Below are 15,246 nucleotides of genomic sequence, written 5' to 3'. Positions count from 1 at the left end.
TGTTTACCAACTGAAACACAAACTAAAATAAAATCATGCCTGAAACACAAACTAAAATAAAATAATGTCTGAAATGTAACAGCTATAATCTGAGGTGAAACCTTTTTATGATATTCCAACTCTCCTATTGGAAATACTTTATAAACCAGGCTTTATAGCACAGCCTCTTGGAGTATAAATAAAGGGATTCCATTTGCCCAAAATCACCAATAACAACACTTTAAAATGACCAGCTACTTATTTATGTGATTAAGGTGTCACTATCATATTGCATTGTTCAAAGGAAAGTAATTTCATTTCAATGACTGTTTGTCCTGATAAATGAAATAAACTTCTACAGCTGTATTCTTTGTCATACTTTCAATTTTCCTTGGGACTTGCAAACATTCTGCAGTTACATCAGTTTAAATTGTTTATTGATTTCAATAGATTGTATAAACACTTTGGAAATATAGCTCAGTGACCTAGAAAAAGCCAGATCAATCTGAGAACTTTTCAAGATTAATTCCAAAGATGTTGTGTTGAGTCCGATCAAGGAAACAGAACCATTTTCCCTTGTAATGTGACTAAAAGGCATTTATTTTCTTTTATGAGATACAGATTTTTTTTAAGGTCATACAGACAACATCTACCTTGATGAAAAAAAAAAAACGATGCCTAACAGACAGTGTAGATTTTGTGCTAAAGATTATTTTCATGTATAATTTTATCCATTAGGATGAAATATTCCATTAGAAATGCAAACAGGATACATCCACCCATGTACTCTACTCAAACAGCAGCTTGCAAACTTGAGAGCTGTAATAAATAGGAATTTTTAAATGTCAGACAATCCAATCATCCACTTGCACATAGCAAAAACATTAATATCACATTTCAGCAGGAGATATTAATACATTTCACATCAGCAGAATTAATGCCAGAGCCTTCTGCAGAATATTTGCAGAGGCTCTCGTGACCCCTTCCCCCACCACAGCACCTCCCTGCCTTGGGAACAATTCTGTGCATGTGGCCTCCATGAGAATTCATCAGCTTCAAAGACACAGACTTCATGCTGAGCAAAACCACACACAAGGACAAACTATCACAGGACAGAAATCAATGAAGTCCTGTAGTACCAGATTCACAACTGGAGAGAACGTTACTGTAATTGGGGGGAAGAGGAAGTAAGAACACTTAAAGCTGAGTATAGCCTGAAAAAAACACAATCTGCAAGACCTTTCACGTGGAACAGGAAAGTCTCAACAAAACCGAATATATTTAACTCTGAAACAAAAAAACCCACCTCACATATTTTATATCTATGCAGGTATTTATTCAGCATTCATAGTACAGAAGGAAGTTGTTTTGTTCTCATTTAAGAGGACATGAAATGGTAAATTCAGTACGATGGACTTAGTTTGCAATGTATAGTGGTCTGTAAGGAGTCACAACAGAAAAGCTGGGCTACACTTCAGACTTTTCCTGGTCCATTTAGTCAAGGACACAATTTTGGTTTGCTTTTTCTTAAAGTGACCGATGGCTGTGATGCAGCTCTGAAGTGTTTTAGAGGCTCTGTTTGTACATAGCAGCCTGAATTGTAATGAAGTTATACCAACACAAACCCCTACATTCTCACAATGTTTGAAGTGGGGGAGGTTGGCTGCTTTCACAGTGGCACGATACTACTATGAAGCAGAAACAACTACACACAGACAGGGCCTTAAATCAAAGCACAGAAGCCTAAATATTTGGAAGCAGAAGCTGACAGCTTAGCTGTGTACCAATTTGCTCTCCTTCTCCAGTAAGAAATGAAAAAAAAAAAAGGTAAGATCTCTCATGCTTTCTATGTAGCTTCTCTTACTTTCAAAAGCCCTGTATACAGCTGGGCCTTAAAGCAGTAGTGACATGTTCAGTAATGAGTTCTTAAATTAGTAAATGCTTTTTTCCCCCCTCCTCCTTTTCATATCCAGCCCTTAAAAGTGTGGCAATATGCATCATGTAAGAAGTGAAACTTAATGGCAGACAGCTTCCGAAATTTCATTGAAAGTCAATACTCCAGCTGAGCAGTTGCTCCCAAAAGGTTGAAGGCATTGTGGTACTAAATCATTAGTGTGTCACAAATTGGCTGCACCTCCTTATGCTCTTTGGAAGCTTTTCCATTACCTTCTATCTTCACTGAATTTATTAATTTATACACAAAATGGCTCTGACAGCAATCAATTTCAAATTTACTTACTGCTGCAGAAAAATCAACCAACAAAGATGACAAATAGTACAGATGTTGGTCCAAAATACGAAACAAGGCTTAGGTACTGCTCAGTTTTGCAGAATGTAGCATGAAATAACTGATTTTCAAGTGCTGATGCCAGAAGTCAATATTTAAGGGATGCAAAATAAGTAAACTTTCCCAAGAGGTGAGATTGATAAAACCCAAACCTTCCTAACAGAGTGAATTCCAAAAATCAGAAATAATGACTTTCAAATGACTAGAAATAGACAGGAAAGCAAGGTGTAGCCTCTCCCAAGAGCAAGTTTTTTTCCTATGAATATTTAGGAAATATTCTGCAATACTTTTCAGTGTTCTACTTTGCAATAGAAAGTTCTCAAAACTTAAAACATACCCTCTCTCAGAAGCAACCCCTGACTCAGGATGCATGCCAGTCTCTTAAGTACCAGGTGAACCACCTGTTTCTGCATTTTGCTATGCAATAAAAATAACCCCCAAGATCTTGGGATGACATTTCAAGAGCACTGAAATATTCTGGTAACTGGAATTTTCAAGGACTTCATATAGGAACTAGTATTTCATTAGTATCTATTACTATATAGCATTATCTATCATTAGCAGCATCTAACTTCATGCTCTTATTTCCCTAGCACCTGAAAAAAGAGAATGTAAAAAGATGGTAGTAACAACAGAGGAGTATTACAGAAGGACATCTGATCCAGACACTTAACCTCTGCCTCACTTCAAAGAGAACTTAGGTTTTTGTCAAATTTTACAGCAGGTAAGATTACACATCAGCAGCATAACCACGAGAACATGAAAAAAGCCATCGAACTGCACTTCAATCTGGAAACAAAAGCAGAAGCATGCTATTTCCAGAGTAGGAAAAAGAATCCTTTGATCCCAAATGCACGAGAAGTAGCTTTGCCTCTCATAGAACAGAAATACTCAAATACTCCTGTGATTGTTGTAGTCTCTTGAGGAAAGGATTTTTCTTGTGCCAGCACACAGCTCTGTTCAAAGCACTTCTTGACCTTATGGAATCCATCTCACTATTTCTCCTTTTCTTTCAGAAAGGTACTTTGCTGCAGGTTTCAGTGCTGCAAGGAAGGCTTAGCTTGTAAGTCCCCAAGAAAAACACCATTTTTCAGGAGTGCATGAGGATGTCTGTGCACCATGAAAGCAAGGACTGGACTCCAATTTTACTTTCCTGAAGCAGCACTGAAAGAGTAAAGTACGAATGCTCTTTCCCAAGGCATCCAGGATTCTCCTCCCTGCACAAAATGCTCCTGATCTCTGCACAACCAACCAAACAACTGCCTTGGCACACTCTGGGTCACATATCATGGGCAGGAACTCGAGGGTCTGTCTGTTTGTGCCACTGGTCTGCACAGGAGCTGCAATCAAACCTCACAGAATCATGGAACAGTGAGGGCTGGAAGGGACCTCTGGAGGGTTGCATTGCCACATCACTTTGCTGAGTGTCAGCTTCCAACATCAGCAAATGCTTTCCTTAGGTGATGTACATAATGAAAAATGTAAAAAGATAGTATGAAAAATCAATATTAAAAACTTTGCTGTCTTGTTCAATAGTAAATCTATTTACAGTTCTACTTCTGACTGAAATCCCAGAGGAAAGGGGAAGAGGATTGATTGGTGGTCTCTCCAGCAAGCTCAAAGAAAGGGACTGGAAACTGCCAGATAGGATACAAAAGGGCTCAGAGGACCTTACACAAGACCCCAATTTCTGTCTCACTGAAAAGTATTGCAGTGGCTTAACAGCTACACAGCAGGGCTCTGGGAAGTACTCCCAAGAAGGCAGACAGTCACTTCATACTAGTTCTTAAAAACAGAAAAGGAAAAGAGGGAACTAAAGGTCAAGGTGGGGAGTCAAGTTTCATATTGACTGTGGGTTGACTAGCATTAAAAACAGTAGCCTGGATATGCTAAGCAATTTGTCTTTGTAATTCAAAAGAAAATTGAGGAAATAAACACCAAACACTGTGAGATAAGAGTCCATATTCTTGCAATTACACTAACACTGCTATACTTTCAGAGCACTGATTTTCTCTGTATTTCTATGATCTGAACAGCAGCGTTTGCATGCATTTCCAAACATTGACCTCTAAACCATGTTTGTCATTCCAAGTATAACTCTCAGTACACAATCAGCTAAAACAATTGTTATTTCAGCAGCATGAAACAGAGATCAATTTTTTTAGACTGTGCCCTTTATTTCTCATTTTGAATTTTTTCTGATGACTGAAGTAAATGGTTACATCTTTTACATAAAGAGATGTTACAGCTCTGAAGAGCTGAGAACATTTGCTTTAATAAGAAGAAAAAACATAATTTCACAAGATCAGAAATCTCTTCCAGAGAGAGGCTCATAAAGAGAAAAAGCAAGAACATTCAGACAAGTTCAAGATTAACTGGCAGACGACTAAATTACTATGCATGTAACAGCAGCTCACAACATACAAGACTTTCCTGCTATCAATAGAAGACACCCCATCAGCTTTAAATAAAATGTGTATATAATTTAGCCCCAACCCCTCCAAAAGGAGTCCTGCTGAAAAAAGGATAAAAAAGTTACCATGACAATATCTCTTCTCCAGATATGGGTAACTAATGCACAAACATCGTCAGAAGAGAGTAGGGAGGCAGACAAGATGACAAAGAAACCTCCTTCAAACCCCAGATACATCCTAATCTCTGTACAACACTTCACCAAGATACACTATTACACAGAACAACTAACAAACAAGTTTTCAAGCAGAGGAAGATGTTAAAACACCAACTTGATCTTTGTGAGTATTAAAAATTCAGTCCCCACCTGCCATCTGTCATTTTTCTTTTTAAAGAAAAAACAGAGACAGTTTTCCTATTTTGGAAACAAGCATTAGGCTGTGTGTAGGCTGTAAAACGCAACCTGCAAGCACTGACTAACTGAGGTACCAATGGTAACAGGGATCAAACACAGTGCGAGCTAGTCACCAAAGTACACCTTCAGCATTTAGGACAGGTCATCACTTTAATCCCTAGTTTCTCCCAATCATTTTACCTATTTGCTTACTCACGCCTAGCTTTGCAGACAGTTTTTCTGTTCCCAGAAAGCCAACCAGTAACTTACTACTTGAATGTACAAGAAAAGCACCAAGAACATGTTCTACTCAGCAGGAAGCTGGAAATACTCTCCTTGAAGGACTGGAGGGCTTAAGCATGAAACCATCTGTTGCTTTTTGACATTTCTTCCATCCCACCCTCATAAGACACTGAAGCTGTGAACCTTGCCCAAAATATTAATCCAGGGACTGAAATCCACTGAACTAAGGGATATTTGAAACTGTCCCAAACCCAGTCCCACTGGGGTCAGCAGAGATAGCTAAGAAAAGTAATTGATATACAGCAATTAACATATACACAATATCTGCAGAGGTCACACTTCAACTAAAAAAAATCCAAACCAAAATCTTAGGATATCAAAAAAGTGAAAAGATTAGAAAATAACACACTGAGTAGATTAAAGCTAGCCTTATGCTTATGCACATCAGTCACACAGATCTGAGTACAGCACAGCCACAAGTGCTCAAAAACACTAGTCTGAAGTCAGAAGGAAAAAAGGTTTCCAAGTACCTACTGTAAAGCTTACTTGACATGTATCTGTATTTACATCCTTCAGATTCTAATCACCTCTGAGACAGTGAGGATTTATTTAAGTGGTGATTTATTTATTGTCTGTTTCACATGGACGCTGTCAGCCTAAAATCTGGGGTGCCACCGTTTCAGAGGTTTTCATTGCCATGTTATTAGGATTGTAATCATTAAGCAGAGAGGTGATTGCAAACACAGCAAAAGGAAAAGTCAAACAACAACACAATTGTTGCAGGAAGATTTTTCATTCTCTTCAGCCCTCACACATCCAAACATGCAAACTACAGTCATGCAAGCACTGTTATCATCTGCTAATGTTCCTAATTCCAGAATGTCATGAACAAAACCAGGGCATTACCTTTCCCTTAGAGAGGATCGATTCAGCACAGAACTCAGAGAAGGTTCCTGAACTGCTGGAGGTGCTGAACGCTCTGGTGAAGCAGCAGAATGCGACTCTCTGTTGGGTGGATCTGAGCTCACATCCTCCTTGCAAACAGAAGAACTGTCCAGGCCTTTTCCATGGGTAGATATTGTCTGAAAAATACCCCACCAAACTAAAATTTATTACAACCATCAAGATGTACAATTTTCATGTTTTTATTTCTCAAACCAAAAGGTTAAAGATTGTAAATTCATTCAGGAATATCTGTTTGCTGGGGAAAGAATAAGGACCCACATTTCATTCAAAAATTCATGGTCTAAAGTAAATCAACAAGTCTCACAGGAATCTGTTGGTAACTAACACACCATCTTATGACAAACTCTACTGCAACAGCCCTTTTATCAACTTTTCTGAGCGCACAATTTAAAGACTTACCCTTCCCAGGAATCTCAGAGATTCAGAATAATGCCTGAGAGTCTAAACAACTTATGGAACAATCCAGAGGTGGCACAATATATTAGACTTGTATGGTACAGAGAACTACAATCCTTGGTAATAAAAAGTTAGAGTCTGACAAAAGTGTGCTTAACATATCTCTCAAGGTTTATCCTTATAATTCCCTTTCTTTCGTCCTCCCTGTTATCATCAGTTTTCCCAGCCATTAGGAAATCTAAGAGGGCACACATAATTAAATGCCTAAACCCACAATTTCTACAATACTTCAGGAACACAGGCAAAAAACAATGAATTGAGGACGCAAAGCATAAAACCCACCAAAACCCAGAAGAACCTTGACATTAATCTTTTAGATTCTTTTAATACACAAAGAAGCTAAAATCTGAAAAAGAAAGGATGTGAAATAACACAACGTGGCTTGCCAGTTGTACCAGTGCACACAATCCCAGAATGAAGAATGCTCTCAGAGTAAATGGTAAGGCAAATGCAAACTGCCTTTGAAGGCTCCTCTGTGGTATTGTTGCAAGCCTTAATGCCAAGGAAAAGCAAGTTCTGTGTGTGCAGGTATAAGCATCATTAGAGAGTGCTAAGTTTCCTTTTACTGCTTGTAAATAACCTGCCCGCAGGTCTTAACTGGGTTAGATCAGATTTAAAATGTCCTTTTTCTTGCTTTTGATACTACAATAGACAAAGTTTCAGAAATACCTATGCAAGACAATCCAAGAAGGATTGGAAGCTCGGAGCTTCCCAAAAAACAGTGTGTAAGCAATAACACTTCAAAGTACTCACTTCAGTTTTCTTGAGTCTGTAGCTGCCAAGAGGAGAAGAATCTGTAGAAAGAAAAAAGGTCCATGACAGAAGAAATCAAAAAGACCTTTGAATGTCCTAAATTCTATGAAATCTTTTACGAAGCATCTTATCCCTCCTCCCAAACAGAACTAAAGCAATTTATTATTATTACGCATTGTCTCCTCAGTATATTTCAGGAAATCACCATCATTAGCTCAAAACCATGACATTGAATGGAATACAGTGTTTGCAATAATGAATCCGTGTATGCACCATCTTCCAAGTAGACAGAAGTAGCACATTTTGTTACACTACTCATTGCTTAAATCAGAATCAAAATGAGCTCTACCATTCCCAAAAATTCCCATGTACATTGCTCTACCTCACTAATCCTCTCTGAACAAGTTTCCCTACGACCTCTCTCCCGGTTCCTATCACCTCTGCATTCCTTCCTTCACCACTAACTCACAGACATGAAGCCCAGGGAAACACACATGGAGAAACTCTTAGGCCCATACTGGGTTAGGATTTTTCACCAGGATCAATATGCATCTCATCCCTGAGGGACCGACATTAAATTTGCTTTCTTGTTCTGTTCTACCAGTTTGTACCGAACAACCCTCACACTGTGACCCAGGAAAAGCAAAAAAGGGCTAAACTCTGCTGTCTGTGTCAAGCTTTCTAATCCTAGGAATCTGGTTTTTTTCAGAAGTTACAGTTAAGCCTCAAGACACAGGCAGGTGACAAGTGAATCCTCTGGATATTAATACTGAGGTAGAGTTTGGTCTCCTAACTACTGGCCAGAAACCACCAGCTCATTTTTAAGTGTGCAATGGTGTCAGATGATCAGGTCTGGAACATTATCCAGCTATCACAGATTGGTAAATCTGTTCCCAAGGGGGATGTAAAACCTTTAAAATCCAGCACCCAGTGCAATGACAAAGAACAAATATAAAATAACATGTTCATAATGATTTGCTGTATAACAAATTATAATTAGTGAGGAAATGAAATAAAAATGAGGCAGAGCACACATAAACAAATACTGATGAGACTCATTAAAATCCTCATATTGTCAGACATATGCAATAAAATCAAGTTTTAGGGCACTTCCTTAAATTTCTGGTCCCACACTTTTTATTAAACCGTCACTTACTGATACCAAAGGATGCTGAAGCAGATATTGGAGCACATCCTGGATGCTCATTCATAATGATAAGTCACTGATCCACTACTTACAAATACTGCTGAAATAAACAATTTTAAAGGAACAGAGTCCTTGAACTTCAAAACAATCAATACTCCAAGCCTGATCAACACACCCACAAACGATGGTGCAAATTTGCTCCACTGTCCAAGTCAACAAAACAAGTGGAGGGAAACAGAGCACTTGTCTGGGCTTTGGAATTGTCTACTCCTATTTCTGTATAATGTAGAACAGTGTTCTAGGCTTCATGAAGTAAAGAACTATTCAAGGACATCCTTTGAAGCAGTAGTTTATTCAGTATTCTTCCTTTTCTTAAGAAGAACCAACAGCTTTTTCTTCATTGCACACTGACATTTTCATAATTAATAAAAAACCAAACAAAATTACCTACTGCAAAATTCAAAAGCATTAATGAGATATATAGTAGAAAATGCTGACCATGGGATGCCTTGGTCCAGGTTTCTGCAGTGCTTTCTCGTGGGGAACACCAGGGAAGTTTAGCGCCAGGACTTGGTGTTTCAACCTGAAGAAAAAATACTGTTAAAAAGCTCAGTATCAGATATATAAATTCCTATTTTTTTCTAGTATGGTTCAAAAGATTTCAACTAGTACTTTCTTAAATATTTTATTTTATTTAAATATTTTAGGCTATTTTAATACACTTGGTTCATGTGCATTATTAGCATTACTGTGCGTAAATAAAAACAGTGCTAGAAAGGTTTAGAAAACTCTGAATATCCTATTGTTCAAAGAAAGAGAAAATACAGAGTTTCTCCTTCATTTGTTATGTCTGCAGTCATTTTAAACAATTCTTGGTATCTCACTTTTATTCTAAACAGCTCAGATCTCACCAAGAGAGATCTGAATCTCTTCCTAATTAAAAAGTTACATTTAATATAATCCAATTTTAATCTTCATGTAGACAAAATCTCGAGGCCAGAAGAGTTCTCAGCAGTAGAGATGCCCTAAAAGGAGCATTCTCAATCTAGAAAGGCCATGACAGTCAGGATTTGCTAAATTAAGACACAAGCTTTTTCCTTTTTTGGTACAAATATAACCAAGCATTGAAAATCAATAATCAGTGTTAATGATGCTATAATTAAACTGTGAACTTCACCTACAGATCAAAAACCAGAAGAACTGAATGAAAGGAGTTAAAAGAGAAATATTTGATAGAAACAGTAGATTGATGAATGATTAATGACTTATTAAGGCCATTTTGAATTCCTAAAAGGTGTATGTAGAATAAAACTTGGAAAATAATTCTAAAATTTGACAATACATTATTAATTAATTAGTACGGATACTAGGCTAAAAAATAAGGGAGAAGCAAACTATTTAAACACTAGATTATCTAGCTGGTTGTGGTAAGTGTCCAGAAATGTAGACAAATTGTAATGTCACAGCACAGAGTATGAACAATCCTATTTCTGCCCCTACAAATTCAAAGTGGTTTTCTGAAAACAAAGGATTGTTGCAGTAAGAATAAAAATTGAGAGGGGGAAAAAAAAAAAGTATATGACTCTCCAAGTGGCTGAGAAATGTAGCCCCTTCATTTTAAAAGACTTACACACAATTTCTTTAAGTAAGTACTTAATTTCAGCACAATTTTTCCTGTATGGCAAAAAGTCCTTATGTTATGAACTCTAAGTCAAAGTGTTTGAGATGTAGCTCTGAGCAAAGGAAGTGTTTCAAAGATCACAGGATGCCAACATAAAAAAAAGTTGAAAGAGAGGAAGTGTAAGTGTTCATAATGTGACTAGACACCCTTTCTTTAAAGTCTTATTCAGGAATTTTTAATACTAATATCAATTACTTCCAAGCTGAATTTATACACCTATTATCCTGTCTAGTGTGCTGGAAGAAAAGAAATGGGGCCTCGGAGAATTTAACCAAGATATTCATGAAAGAATTTGATCTTTGTCTGTTACTAAAGCGGATAAAAGAAATTTTATTTTAGTTAATTTTACATTTAAATCACTCTGTGACAGACTGTTAAGGAGAGGAAAATTATTCATCTAAACTAAGAGCTGAATGAATTTTTGGAGCGCTATTTAGCGAAAGAACAATATTTGAACTGAGCTTAAGCTGGAAGCACCTCGGAGCAAATACAAACCCGTCTGATTACAAATGGAGGTTTATCAGTGTCTCTCCTGAATTCATGAGGCCCGAGGTTCAGGTGTGCCAGTCTCTGCCTGGCCTCTTCCGAGAGCTCACACATGCGGCGCTTGGTGTAGGGCGATGGAGAGCGCGACGTGGAGGCGATGGTGGGCTGCTCATAGCTCCTCACTGCCGAGCTCTGCCTGCCCTTCTCAGGTGAGGGAGGGTTTTTCTTTGCCAGCTTTGAGGGCGTTTTTCCATTTGGGGTTGAATGATGCACCCAATTCAAATAAGCCTGAAGTGAAGAAGAGGAATTATCTGACTTGACAGCGTGTGGGACAAAGATCGCTGAATATAATGCAAGCAAGGAACTAATTTTATCAGAAAGAGATGCCGTGGCAGCTGAAGTTCCCCTTGCAAAACTATAATCAAACAGCAATTTAAAAAACAACATGTTTACCATTTTCTCTGAAACCAAAAGGTTAAACACACAGTACTATAAGTTGTCTGATACTTACTCAATTAGCTTTCTCACACAATGGAGACTGTAAAAATTAAATTGAATTTTCTCACAACATTTACCTGAATTAGACATACACAGATTTGAAGCATATTTTCATCTTTTTAAGCTTTTATTTAAAAATTCTTACCCTTTAAAATGAAAGATATAAATAAAAATTGGAGCCTATTAAATAATTTAAATTTTGTGAATTTAGAGGTGCCTGTAGCTTCAAAAGAAGTGCAACTACATTCTCTAAAATTTGAATTTTCTTGGATCATGGTGAATTTACCAGTTCTTTAAAGATTTACAACCAAGAAGTAATGTTTAGTCAAGAAAAATAATACTCTTCCTGTTAGAAATTCTTTTCCAAGCTTGAGCTAGTTGACATTAGCCCTAAATCTGAATGTTGCATGTACTGCTTCGGTCCAGAGGAGCCCAGAAATAAAATGTCCAGCTTGCCTTCAAGCCTTCTACACCCAACCACGAGTGAGGCTGAGGCTGTGTGTTTGTTTTGCATTGACATGGTCTGAATTTGGCAGAGCAGAGAGCACTCCTACCACTCTTGCTCTGAACTTGTGCAGCTGACAGTGAGACAGAACATGGACCAAACCCAAAACCAGACCTAATTCTCGAGGACTAATCACAGCTTCATCAGAAGCAGGCTGTGCTGCTCCTGGCTCACACCAGCTGTGAAACTGGACCTTCACTGCAACACAAGCAAATCTGACCTGCCATTCATAACACATTGGATACTTTTAGGAACAGTTTAAATTTTAAATCAAATTGCGCTTATTCAAGTCACCTTCACTGAAGACAAGTTTTATGACAATGACAATTTTCACTGATTTTTTATTCTCTTTCTGTCTTGATACATTTCATTTGCTAAATTTGGAAGAAACTTCTCATTGAAGTCATAGCAAAGCCACCAACAGGTCAAAGTCACATAAGTGTCTTTGCACACACTCTCCTGACAACCACTCCATTTTAATGATGCTGCACCATTTCTCAATAGCACAGCAAAAAAGGGAGGATGTAAGAGTAACTTTACATGAAAGCTTGTGCCAGAAATCCAATCCAAAGTTCCAAGCTATGAGACCAGAGAAAAGTGCTACTTCACCTTTAACTTTTCATTGCAAAAGCAGCATTTCCAGGTTAATATAGGTGATAGCCTTTTCAACAAAAACCTTCATTTCCATTACTGTCACTGATACAGTTATGGAAAACAATTAAATTAATAGGTTTGGTTTTAATAATGTACCTTCTCTAACTTCACCTAGTTTTCACTGTCCTTAATTTTAAGTGTCAGTAACAAATAGTGAGAAGGCATTTTCCCATGTACAAATACACCAGGGACTGACACTTCAGCTGATCACAGAACACAGCAGCTGATAATTGTTTCAGATTCAAGGAACTCTCAGCATCTACTGTCATGCACCAAACTCACTCTTTACTCATACTTGATTAAAAATTTAATCAAGTTGTCAAGCACCCATGATACCTGCTTTAACCACAACAAAAGAATGAGAAAAGTTTGAAGTGAACAGCACATGCAAAAATTGGAAGCAAGGCTATCAATATTAAATCTAGAAATTAAATTGCAAACAATTAAATTATGCTAACCTGTATGTGACTCCTTCCTGAGCTTAGACTGTCTGTAATAAGGGAGATTGTAGAAAACCTCAATTTTGGTGCAATTCCCTAGAAGAGAGACAATAATTGAACATCAAGCTCCAACTCAAGATAAAGGGTATCAAAGAGGTAAATGTCACCTAATGTAACAAACCATTCCTAATTTTCAGCCACTTCCTTTGTTAATTTCAGCCTTTAATAAAGATAATTAGAAAAGACAGAACAGCAATGGTAAATGTCAAGATGCTAACATTTGCATTTCTGACAATTCAATTACAGATGATTACACTGCTTTTGTACAACAATTAAGGTCTGACTTTTATTTTAATACAATCTTTTTGTCAAAAGCACATTTAAAGATTTTTCATGCCATACTATACAGCATCAATAAAAAATTCAGTCATGCTCTAGAAGTTTCATTTACGCTAACTTTGTAAACTTGTTTGAGAACAGTCTCAGTTGTGCCATCTCTTTTGTAAAAACATTTTGTTTAATCAGTCAATCACACTGCAAATAACTGTTCACTTTTAACAATATGACTAAGAATACCCTTCATTCTGTAATCGTTAGAGTAGTCTGATTTCTGTGGATGACTCCCTCGTTCCATAACTGTGTTCCACTCCCTCACAATCCCCTCCTGCCCATGAGGCAGCCCTAGTTTGTCCCACTTGGAATCAGTGGGGTCCAGCTGGGCCTCCTGGTCAAGCACAGCAAACACACAGTAACAGCCAGCAGGTCCCTCCATTTCTACATGATTAGCAGCTTCTATTCCACCTTCTTTTACTGCAGCATTGGAACACATCACCTCAGAAAACTATTGCCTTTCAAATTCACTGAGCATTGGTCAATGCATTCAAAATTTACTGGGTGTAAAGGACAGGGATTAGGACATACAGGTATTATTCCCCAAAAGAGCAGCATTAAAAAAGGCATAAAAGAACTAAATGCCACATATGCTATAAACAAGTGGCAATCATCTATATGCATCCTACACAGCTCTGCAGAATCCAAGAGAGAATCAAGTGCCCCTAGAAATTTCTGCCCTCTCTTCTCCCAACATGGACAGAATTTGCTGCCCTGAAGCATCTCGATGCATGGGCATTTGTGCACATGAACACACAAAATCATTGAGACATGAAAAGGAGCTGGGTCTGTTTGTGACTCTGTCCCACATTTGTAAGAATTAGCAGGAACTTCATGACTGAAGTCTATTGATGAACCAAACCATTCCCTACCACCTGCCTGAACTCTGATTTCCCATTACAGAATGTGATCTGGCCCCAGGATAGATTATGGAAATGAAAAGACAAAAATGCCAAGAAAGCTCAGTCATAGCAATTAACAGAGTCCAGGATTCAATCAAGTTAAGTTATGGCATATAAAAGAGGTTTTAAATCTGATCATCTTTAATCAACTCAATTTTATTACTAATGAATTGTCAAGTGCTATCAACAATTTAAAAAAGGACACATCAGAATTAGTAAGTCTACTATAAAATGCAACAATAGAGCACCTACTGCTCTTACAGAGACTGGAAATGATTACAAAATTGTTAAGTGCTCATACCTAAAAAATGACACAAACTATGGCTTCTTCAGAGAAATAGATTGTGGAGAGGGAATATGGGATGGCATTTTTATGCACAGGCATGGATATGTCAAAAGTAAGTCACAGGCCAAAAGCCATCAGAGGACTTATGTTTTCTGCAGTTCCCAAACTAGGGATTGCTGAAGGGTATTCAACATAGTATTATGTAAAGACTGTCATACAGCCCCAAATACATCTGTAAATGAAAATCCAGCTGGAGCATTTTTGCAATCTCTTCTTCTGCCTTCTGTAGACATCACTGACTTAGTGGTGTCTACAGCCCTGAGCAGTCCCTGCACCAACCATTACACAGAAGGGAGACAATAGCAATTTGATCATAGAAAAAGTATAAAAGTGGTTCATATTTAGAAGAATACAAGTCTAATATATGCTTTTGACTGTAAGGAGCATGAGTACAACTCTAGCTTAAAAAACTATATATGAACATAACAGAAAGTCTTATACTGGCATGCTAATGAAAGATAGTATAACTAAAAAGAAACTGTTTTAAGCAATGTGGCAAATACTGCATGAAGGTGGGGAACAGAGATAAGAACATGTGTAAGAAATCACTACCACAGTCCAGGCATAAACATATTCTGAAAGGCAAGGGTTGCAGAGAAATACAGAAGAGCCAGCAAGAGCCTCAGCTGGGCAACGCTGGACCAAGAGAGATAACTCGAGGCATGTCTTGCATGCACAGTGAGTTTGTAAACCTCCTAAGACATTTA

General features: G+C 37.7%; 1 protein-coding gene across 2 annotated transcripts in view; it reads right to left on the bottom strand.

Annotated features, from left to right (window-relative positions):
- SPATA6 (spermatogenesis associated 6) overlaps positions 1-15,246 on the bottom strand; it is a 49,428-nt gene that overhangs the window by 23,601 nt on the left and 10,581 nt on the right. For both annotated transcript variants that reach the window (XM_085067649.1, XM_085067648.1), the window contains exons 6-10: positions 12,920-12,997; positions 10,814-11,092; positions 9,136-9,220; positions 7,491-7,531; positions 6,222-6,397 (exon numbers count right to left, since the gene is read on the bottom strand). In XM_085067649.1, coding sequence (XP_084923775.1) covers positions 6,222-6,397; positions 7,491-7,531; positions 9,136-9,220; positions 10,814-11,092; positions 12,920-12,997 — 659 coding nt within the window. The remainder of the gene's footprint in view (positions 1-6,221; positions 6,398-7,490; positions 7,532-9,135; positions 9,221-10,813; positions 11,093-12,919; positions 12,998-15,246) is intronic.

Source organism: Lichenostomus cassidix, chromosome 8 (genome assembly GCF_008360975.1).
Source record: "Lichenostomus cassidix isolate B80296 chromosome 8, HeHo_3.0, whole genome shotgun sequence".
Lineage (NCBI taxonomy): Eukaryota > Metazoa > Chordata > Aves > Passeriformes > Meliphagidae > Lichenostomus > Lichenostomus cassidix.
The sequence above is the reverse complement of the archived record's forward strand: the minus strand, read 5'-3'. Positions and strand labels throughout refer to the sequence as shown.